General features: G+C 41.9%; 1 protein-coding gene across 7 annotated transcripts in view; it reads left to right on the forward strand.

Annotated features, from left to right (window-relative positions):
* Positions 1-10647, forward strand: part of DEPDC5 (DEP domain containing 5, GATOR1 subcomplex subunit) — a 90064-nt gene that overhangs the window by 6459 nt on the left and 72958 nt on the right. For 6 of the 7 annotated variants that reach the window (XR_005455336.1, XM_038762438.1, XM_038762441.1 and 3 more), the window contains exons 3-8: positions 384-471; positions 2275-2321; positions 3693-3778; positions 4737-4820; positions 6925-6974; positions 9750-9819. Coding sequence is in view for 6 of the 7 variants with exons in the window: in XM_038762438.1 (XP_038618366.1) it covers positions 384-471; positions 2275-2321; positions 3693-3778; positions 4737-4820; positions 6925-6974; positions 9750-9819 (425 nt within the window). In the remaining variant the exon portion in view is untranslated. The remainder of the gene's footprint in view (positions 1-383; positions 472-2274; positions 2322-3692; positions 3779-4736; positions 4821-6924; positions 6975-9749; positions 9820-10647) is intronic. The other variant, XM_038762442.1, reaches the window with a different exon arrangement.

Genomic DNA, 10647 nt, shown 5'->3' on the forward strand with positions numbered 1-10647 from the left:
ACATCAGTTCTACAGGGTTGGGGTGGTGAGGATCTGTGATTAGTAGATGAAGTGGAAGTTCAGACGTGGTAGTAGGGTGGAATGGGAGTTGAGAGATTAATCAAGGAAGGCCTCCTGGAGGAAATGGGATTTCGCCGGGGCTTTGAAAGCGGGGAGAGGAGTGGGCTGACAGATGTGAAGGCGGAGCGAAGGGGTGAGCAAGAGGTCGATGGCTAGAGAGACACGGTGAGTAGTACAATTTGAGTTTTTGTAACTTGGAGTTTTGCAAGAATGCCACCTGAGCCTTTTAGGAGGATTTCATTTGTGCTCCAGAGCTTAATTATGCCTAGTGCTTGGAGAAAGAAAGTATTTCCCCTATTAGAACTGCTGGATATGTCTTTCAGATGATGAGCTGGTGGTGAACCCCAAAGTCTTTCCACAGATTAAACTGGGAGACATTGTGGAAATTGCACACCCTAATGATGAGTACAGGTGAGTCATTGACCTCCACAGCCCTCTAGGAGATGAGAACCTTTGACCTGTCAATGCTTAACCAGCCCTTTTTACTCCCATATTAAGCATTTGCGTTTGAATAAAAGCACTTCTGCTTCTGGAGGTGTTTTCAGCAGCTGTAGCTTTTATTGAGCACTTTGTGTGTAGATCATTTTGCTGAATGCTTAGGAACAGGCAATAAAAGTAAGACACGCAGTCCGCTTACTTAAGGGGCTTACAATTTTGGAAGGCAAAATATGGTGTTTAGGTGTTTTTTCCAAAGGGAGTTCAGCATTCCTTATTTTCCTAAATGTACCCAATCAATCAGTCAATCAATCAATCATATTTATTGAGCGCTTACTGTGTGCAGAGCAGTGTACTAAGCGCTTGGGAAGTACAAGTTGGCAACAAATCAGTCGTATTTATTGAGCTCTTACAGTGTGCAGAGCACTGTACTAAGCACTTGGGAGAGTACAGTATAACAGAAATAGCAGACATGTTCCCTGCCCATAATGAGCATACAGTCTAGGGGAGAGACAGACATTAATATGAGTAAGTAGCTTATAAGATATAGTTTAAAGATATGAATGTAAGTGCTGAGGGGTTGAGGGTGAGGTGAATATTAAATGTCCAGAGGTCACAGGTTGAAGAGTTTAGATGATGCAGAAAGGAGAGTGAGCCGGGGAAAAGATGACTTAATTGGGGAAGACCTTTTGGAGGAGAGGGGACCTTAGTAATGTTTGAAGTTGGAGAGAGTAGCATTGAGCAGAAAATGTCTGTTTACTGTTGTAGTATACTCTCCCACGCGCTTACACAGTGCTCTTCCTTCACAGAGTAATCGCTTAATAAATATGACTGACCGAATGAATGAATGTGAAAGGGAAGGGAATGCTGGACTAGGGGGAGGACGTGGGAAAGGGGTCGGCAGTGAGATGGATGAGATCCACTATGGATGACAGTTCAAGTTGTCCTTTTGTCCAATTTCCTTTGTCGGGGATGGACAGACAGTCATAGAGTTAAATTAGGGAATTGCCCAAGTGGTCATTTGTCTGCAGGTTCCTCATTCTTCTCGACTTCTCCCCTGCATGATTCAAATGGTTTCCCCAGTCTGTAGCGTAGAGAACCATAATATCTTGAAGCAGCCCTGGGGTGAGCAGTGCTGCTGTCAATGAAATCAATCAATCAATCAATTGTATTTATTGAGCGCTTACTGTGTGCAGAGCACTGTACTAAGCTCTTGGGAAGTACAAGCTGGCAACATATAGAGACAGTCTCTACCCAACAGTGGGCTAACAGTCTAGAAGGGGGAGACAGAGAATAAAACCAAACATACTAACAAAATAAAATAAATAGAATAGATATGTACAAGTAAAGTAAATAAATAGAGTAATAAATGTGTACAAACCCATATACAGGTGCTGTGGGGAAGGGAATGAAATGTCCTGTGTTTTGAGATTCTCTCTTTTTCTTTTTGGTAAAACTGCTATAAACGTAGAGTCGTATTTACCTAAACTGTTCCCAGATTAACCAAGACTGACTAGTTCAAATGGAAGAATCATTCCCTGGAAAATCTAGGTTTTTAGAGGATCTTTTCCAGTTGCTTAGTACCTCACTAGTTGAGTTGCATGTTCTGTGGTTACAGAACTTTTGTTTTTTAAAAACAAATGAAATATAACCTCGGGTCAGTCCAGTAGCCCATCCAACCCATTATTCTGTTTCCAACTATGGCAGCAGGATGCTTTCTTTAATGATGGAGAGAAGAGTCTTATGGAAATTTCGTAATTTTTCTCCCTTGTGCTTCAGCCCTCTGCTATTGCAGGTGAAGTCTCTTAAGGAAGACTTACAGAAAGGTAAGTTTCTTTCTTGCTCATGGGTGCTAGTATATCAGAAATTAAGTGATCTTAAACATAAGCGATTTACATTGCAATTGTAACAAGAAAGCAGAGATATTCCTATTTTCGGATTTTGTTACTTGGATTTTCACAGGATGAGTCAAGTAACACTGACATAAGTTAACATTAGAAATATTGCCTGCATTTTAGTGTCCAGTCAGCAGTTAATAAGCTGTTTGGCAATTATTTTGAATTTCTGCAATTTCACTAGCACACAATTTCTCAAAAACCAGAGTACATATTAATGTTAAAAACTGAGTGTTAAGGACCCCACATTAAGCAAATTACCATCAGAAATTCAGAATTTATTTTCCTGCATCTCAGAAAATAGCAGGAGAAAGGATAATCTGGTAATAATGATAATGTTGGTATTTGTTAAGCGCTTACTATGTGCAAAGCACTGTTCTAAGCGCTGGGGTAGATACAAGGTAATCAGGTTGTCCCACGTGGGGCTCACAGTCTTCATCCCCATTTTACAGATGAGGGAACTGAGGCCCAGAGAAGTTAAGTGACTTGCCCAAAGTCACACTTTCCTTATTGCTGGAAAGGTTAACCTTTTTATTTAGACTAGTTAAGTGTGAAGAGCAACACTGACCCAAAGAAAAGTAGGTATATGAAGTAAGCAAGATCCAGTCAGAAGACTGTGTGAGCTGACTTCTACCTGGGTAGAAGTTAGGTTCTAGGGAAACTTGAGAGAGAGAGAGAGGAGGGGCACCAAATGTCTTTTTGTCCTGTTCCACCAAAAGAGATTTGGTGAGAGTGGAGGGTTAGTGTAGGGAGGGCTAATGTGTATTTTATTTATTTATTTTTGGTGCTGTGGGATTTAAATTTGGGACTTGGGGCCCTGAATCTGAGGAAATTTGTTCACTTACAATATTGAGACACGTGCTAATTGTAACTTAGATCCACTTCACTATACAGCTGGACAAATGTCCATACAAAAAATAGTAAATAACTAGTCTAAAAATAAAAAAAAGCTTCCATTTCTGCTTTTTCCCTTCCTCAGTTCATCTTTCTGGAAGAATTTGTGGAAAAAAATTAAAGATACTTTATTTTACCTGTCCTGTGATCCCTATTTGTCTTTCCTTCGATATCCTTTCCCTCTATTTTTTCTTCGCTAGAACTTATAACATACATTTATGCAATATCTGCCTATTGAGACATTTCTGTTTCCGATATCTGTAGGAGTCAGGTAATAGGCCCGGGATTTTTCCAACCTCACCTGAGGATGTTTCTGACCCTCTGAAGGGGACTTAAGATTGAGGCCTGCATTTAGACGGCAACTTCAAACTGTGCTTGCTTCTAATCCACCTTCCTTCTTTTTGTCAGAAACAATTAGCGTGGATCAGACAGTAACTCAAGTGTTTCGACTGAGACCGTATCAGGACGTTTATGTGAATGTTGTTGACCCTAAGGTAAGTCTTTCTTCTGAGCTAGAAATTTCAGTTTTTCCTAAACAATTGCCAAGACTCTACTCTTTTTCAGCACCAAACCTCAGGAAAAGGGGATTTAATATGCACACTTGCTTTGAAAGCCACAGTAGAAATCTATACTAGGCTAGTTCAGACAATCTCAAAAAAAAGTTTTGGAGGGAGAAATGGACCAGGCACTGTCCGAAACTGAGCTTGAACATTCAGGTAGTGGAGAAGAAATGCTAATTATCTGAATTAGCTCCCATGCTCCCAGTTTGGATAATATATTTAGCACCCTCCAAAATACTCTGAAGAGCTTCATGCACAGATTCATTTTCAGAACATCTATTCTGGGTTATAGTTTAGAGTAGAAGCCAGAAGAGGCTTCTTGGTTCAGATTCAGGGCAGCTTTGGCTTTAATCAATCAATCATATTTATTAGCTGCTTACTGTGTGCAGCATTTGGGAGAGTACAATATAACAGAGTTGGTAGACACATTCCCTGCCCACAACAGGGTAAATTATCCCAATGAGTGAGGCTAGTGAAGTTTTCCCCACCTGTGATCAATAGTGGTTTTTATTGAAGGCTTACTGTATGGAAAGTACAATAAAATAGCGTTGGTAGACGTGATCCCTGCCCACAAGGAGTTTGCAAATTAAAGGGAGAGATAGTCATTAAAATAAATTACAGAGAGGGGAAATGACAGGGTATAAGGATGTGCACATAAGTACGATGGGCTGGGGTAGGTATCAAAATAATTAAAGGCAGGTGACGTAAAAGGGAGGGCAAATATGGGAAATGAGGGCTGAGTCAGGGAAGGCCTCTTGGAGTGTAGCTAGGTTTCTCATCTCATTTATGCATGAAAGCTGTTTGCTTAGAAAAAGCTCTTTTCCATGACCGGAACAGATGTTAGGACACCAGGATGGAAACGCAGTATAAAATGTACACAAATCCCTTTCAGGAGGTGACACTTGACCTGGTGGAACTGACGTTTAAGGATCAGTATATTGGACGAGGTGATATGTGGCGGTTGAAGAAAAGTTTGGTAAGCCCCGAAGAGGTCTTCAATGTTGAACTCTTGAACCGAAAGGAAGACACTGGCACTTTTTTTTCTTTCTGATTTATTTGACTGTGTATGAGAGAAGCCATTTGTTGGAAGAAAAATCCTAAGAATATTGAGAAAATCCAAGTACATCACAACTTTGAAGGTTCCACTTCGAACTAGCTTGTCAGGCCTTCTTAAGGGGTTACTCTGATCAATTTCATATTTGCTTATTATGTTCAGAGCACTATATTAAGCACTTGGGAGAATACAGTACAACAGAATTAGCGTTCCCTACCCATAACGATGTTACAGTCTAGAGTGGGAGACAGTCGTTGATATGAATAAATAACATAATATACATTTTAAAGATATTACATAAGTACTGTGCGGTTGGGGATGGGTCTAATATCAAATGTTCAAAGGTCACAGGATGAAGTGCATAGACAACGTAGAAGGGAAAGCAGCGTGGCTCTGTGGAAAGAGCCCGGGCTTTGGAGTCAGACGTCATGGGTTCAAATCCCAGCTCTGCCAACTGTTAGCTGTGTGACTTTGGGCAAGTCACTTAACCTCTCTGTGCCTCAGTTCCCTCATCTGTAAAATGGGGATTAAAACTGTGAGCCCCCTGTAGGACAACCTGATCACTTTGTAACCTCCCCAGTGCTTAGAACAGTGCTTTGCACATAGTAAGCGCTTTAAAAAAAAATAAAGCGAGCCGGGGAAAAGAGGGCTTAATCGCGGAAGGCCTCTTGGAGGAGATGTGGCCTTACTCATCCTTTCTGGTCTGGATTATTGCCTCAGCCTACTTGCTGACCTCCTAGACTTCTGTCTCAACCCACTCCTGTCCACACTTCACTTTACCGCCTGGATCATTTTTCTGCACAAACGTTCAGGACATGTCACCCTGCTCCTCAGAAAACTCCAGTGGTTGCCCATCCATCTCAGCATCAAACAAAAACTCCTCACCATTGACTTTTAAAGCATTCTACCACCTTGTTTCCTCCTACCTCACTTCTCCTACAACCCAGCCCACAAACTTCGCTCCTCTAGTGCCAACTTTCTCACTGAGCCGCGATCTCTCCTGTCTCGCCGCTGACCCCTTGCCACGTCCTGCCTCTGACCTGGAATGCCCTCCCTCCTCAAGTCCGACAGACAATTACTCTTCCCCACCTTCAAAGCCTTAACGAAGGCACATCTCCAAAGGCCTTCCGAGACTAAGTCCCACTTTTCCTCATCTTCCGCTCCCTTCTGCATCGCCCTAACCTGCCCCCTTTGCTCTTCTCCCGCTTCCAGCTCCACAGACCTTATATACGCATCTGTATTTTTATTTATTTGTTTTGATGTCTGTCTCCTCCTCTCTAGACTGTACGCCCGTTGTGGGCAGGGAATGTGACATTTATTGTTGCATTGTACTCTCCCAAACAGTACAGTGTTCTGCACACAGTAAGTGCTCAATAAATACTATTGAATGAATGAATGAAGGTGGAGAGGTGGTTGTCTGGTGTATATGGAGGGGGAGGGAGTTCCAGTATAAGGGGAAGACGTGGGAAAGAGGCCAACAGCAAATTAGACGAGATCGGGGTACAGTGAGTGAGCCAAAGCAGAGGAGTGGAGTGTGTGAACTGGGCTGAAGTAGGAGATAAATGATCACATAAAAAGTGTGTTGCAATGTTGGGGGACCATGTACATGGTGAACAAAAACCATCAGTGGTATTGATCATTTATTGTGGGCAGAGTGGTGTACGTAGTGCTTCTGAGAAGAGAAATGGAAAACTTCAGTTTCAGACTTTTGGCCAACTAATCTCTGAGGAGACAAATATATGTTATAAATTAAACATCCTGAATAGTCTTTGGATCAAATAACTTTATTCTCCATTCGGCTCAGACATTTTCTGAATTGTTGATAGATTTTTAATTTTCTTTCTGCCCACTCCTCTTCTAGACCCAGCTGTTTTTTGTGGGTAGTGAGAGATTTCTGTTGGAAGCATGCTGTTTGAGTTGGAACTTCTCTGGGTTATGTAAGAAAGTTTGAAAGTATAGAGCTCTTTTGGTCTCTGGCTTTTCTCTTTTGGTTCCTTTTTTGTGTCTGATACCTCTCTTCTCTTAGGTTAGCACGTGTGCCTATATCACTCAAAAGGTGGAATTTGCGGGCATTCGGTGAGTACTGCACCGTTAGTTGATATTCTTTTACAGGTGTATGGGGCTAGGAAATTGTGCTGAAGGGGAACAGTTACCCGAAAGGATTAAGATTGTAGGGATCAGTGTGTTTTTTTTTCAATTCTGTATTGACCACCAGGTTGTCATTAGACTCAATCAATCACATTTATTGAGCCCCTTATTATGAGAAGGAATCTTAAATGATCAATTTGATCATCCGCTGATGCAAAGCTTCTCAGAAGTGGCAGGAACCCAGGTGTCATTCAATCAATAAAAAATAATATTACTTATAGAATGCCGAGAAGCAGCATGGCCTAGTGAAAAGAACACTGGCCTAATCCCAGCTCCGCCACTTGTCTGCTGTGTGACCTTGGGCAAGTCACTTAATTTATCTGTGCCTCAGTTACTTTGTCTGTAAAATATAGATTAAGACTGTGAGCCCCACATAGGATATGGATTAGGTCCAACCTGCTTAACTTGTCTCTACCTAATGCTTAGTATAGTGCCTGGCACATAGAAAGTGCTTTACAAATACCATTCAAAAAAGCACTGTACTAAGTGCTTGGGAGAGTATGAAGACACAAGCCTTTTCCTCAAGGAATTTGTGGCTCAGTGAGAGAGACATAGAGAATAATTTGCAGACAGGGGAGAGGGAAAATGGTTAAATCCAGGAGTAAGTGCTCAAATAGCCATGAAAGTAAACGTATACAAGAAGCACATTGAGTACATAAATGCATATTTGGCACAGAAGTGCTAAAATGGTAAAGGCTGGGTATGGCTTAAGGAAAAGAAATATTAATCTGAGAAGGCCTCCTGGAAGAGCTGTGATTTCAGAAAAGCTTTGAAGATGGGAGAGCTGTTGGACTGGCACATATGAAGGGTGAGGGGATTCCAAGGCAGGAGGAAGGGCTTGGTCGAGGGTTTAGTGATGGGAGAGATGAGAATGAAGCACCTTGACTAGGTTACCTTGAGGGGAGTGTAAAGTACAAAGCATGGTTTTGTAATGGGCAAAGGGTGTCCAAACGCCTTCCACTGAGAAGCGCTTTGGGTCAAGGAAATGGAGCGAGCTTTTGCTTTCCCATCCTCCTACTCCCACTGCCCTCCCTGGCCTGTACTCAAAACCAAAAGAGTTCTGCCCTCCCCTCTCCCTTAGCTTACCACTAATCAGCCACTCACCGCCAATTAGTAGAAGGGCTATTTCTCGTTGCCAAGCACAATATTTAGTTGACAACTCAAGGTTTTTGAACACTGAAAATAAGAACGTAGCTCCATTTTTGCTGCACTAGCGGCATGGAAACCGAAGCATGGAAACTGGTAAGGAAAGTGCCCAAGGTCAAACTTCAAATCTATGGTGGAATTGGAACTAGAGCTCAGGTCTTTTGATTTGATTTCCGATTAGGGTGTCTAAACAGCGTGGCTTCGTGGAAAGAGCATGGCCTTGGGAGTCAGAGGTCATGGGTTCTAATCCCAGCTCTGCCACTTTTCAGCTGTGTGACTTTGGGCAAGTCACTTAACTTCTCTGTGCCTCAGTTACCTCATCTGTAAAATGGGGATTAAGACTGTGAGCCCCTTGTGGGACAACCTGATTACCTTGTATCCCCCCCAGCGCTTAGAACAGTGCTTGGCATATAATAGGCGCTTAACAAATGCCATTATTATTATTATTATTATTATTATTAATCATTTAGCCCCCCATTTCCCATTGAATGGCAACATTCTCCTAAATTTGGTTGACTCTAATTAGCCTTCTGGAGATTACAATTAGTTTCGTTACCTCATCTGTAAAAAGGGGATGATGACTGTGAGCCCCACGTGGGACAATCTGATCACCTTGTATCCCCCCAGTGCTTAGAAAAGTGCTTTGCACATAGTAAGCGCTTAACAAATGCCATTATTATTCTTCTTATTATTATTATATTCATTTGGATCATGTTTCAGTACAAAGGAGGGCTAGACAACCAATCATGGGGAAAAAATCCAGCTTTTGATCAGAACTCAAAAAAACTTTTAATTGACCAAGTCAAAATTGAAAGTTCACTTATTAACAGAATTTTCCCCATTAGATGAATAAGGAATGGTTCAAGATGGGTCAGATTTTAAGGGCAAAACTGTAGGTTTCCATTCTGAGGGGGATAAATGCCCCCATAACTGTTCAGCTAGACTCCCAGACCTGTTCATCCACAGTCTTATTAGAGACCTGGGAGTTTCCATCAAGGTGGAAATGGCCAAAAATGCTGACTTTATGACCTGTTAGTTCTTGGAAGCCTGTCTCCTCTCTATCTTAATTCCTCTTAAAATATCCTAATTCCTCTGCCTCCTTTTCACCTCATACTCAAAAAGGAAAGCTGACACTTCCATGCACAACCCAAACCATTCTGAGCCCTCCCTAGTTTGAAACTGTCAGGCATCAGAAAATTTGGGAATGGTCAAGCTTGGTGGTGATTTGTTTTGATGTGGATGTCAGTGACTTAACATTTGTTGATGTGCCATCACTTAAACATTTGTTATGTACTCATCAGTGGATTGTTTTCTTCCCTGGAAGCTCAAGCGCTTCGTACAGTGCTCTGCACATAGTAAGCGCCCAATAAATACGATTGATGATATGCATCTTTTGTCCATTAACTCTGGCATCTTTGGGTTTACAACTCTGTGACAGTGAATCAACAGACAGTTGCATTGCAGAGGAGTGTATAGAGTGGGAGTTGCCAGCTTCCATCTCTTCTTGGTCTAATAGAGATTTTCTGGAAAATTTCTTTTTATGCTTTTTGTTTTCAGGGCACAGGCTGGTGAACTTTGGGTTAAAAGTGAAAAGGTCATGTGTGGGTACATCAGTGAGGATACACGGGTAAGAATGTTTTTTTTGTTTCTGAGATATAACTTTTTCCCCAAGTGTTTCATGTATTGGAACCAGAAATTTTGAAGTTTCAGGGCTGTTGGTGTGTGAATCAGCTGTGTTGGTTGAGTAGTAATAATATTAATAGTAGGAATAGCAGCATTTATTGAGATGATTGGGAAGCACAGAACAATGAAGTAGTATGTTCCTGTCTTACAAGGAACTTGCACTCTAATGGGGGAGGCAATCAGAGAAGTATTTACAACATGAGTGGTCAAAATAGATAAACTGAGCAGGCATATAAATCGGCATGGCAAGCGAGGAGGCTGTAAATTAAATTCATAAGTGATAGAGTTGGCTGAAAAGATCATGTGAGCCCACTGTTGGGGTAGGGACTGTCTCTATATGTTGCCAACTTGTACTTCCCAAGCACTTAGTACAGTGCTCTGCACACAGCAAGCGCTCAATAAATACGATTGATTGATTGATTGATGTGGCTTGGGGTGATGGGGAAATTATTCAGGAAATAATTTTTGGAATAGTGTGATCTAGTGGAAGTCAGAGGACCTGGGTTCTAATCCTGGCTCCACACTTATCTGCTGCGTGATCGTGGGCAAGTCTATGCTTCAGCTGCCTTTGTGTTCCTCTGTGCTTCAGCTGCCTCGTCTTTAAAATGGACATTAAGACTGGGAGGCTCTTGTGGGACTTGCACTGTGTCCAACCTGATTACCTTGGATCTACCCAGTGGTTAGTACAGTGCCTGTCACAAAGTAAGCACTTTTTTTTTTGGCACTGTACTAAGTGCTGGGGTAGATACAGTCTAATCGGGTTGGACACAGT

Source organism: Tachyglossus aculeatus, chromosome 21 (genome assembly GCF_015852505.1).
Source record: "Tachyglossus aculeatus isolate mTacAcu1 chromosome 21, mTacAcu1.pri, whole genome shotgun sequence".
NCBI lineage: Eukaryota > Metazoa > Chordata > Mammalia > Monotremata > Tachyglossidae > Tachyglossus > Tachyglossus aculeatus.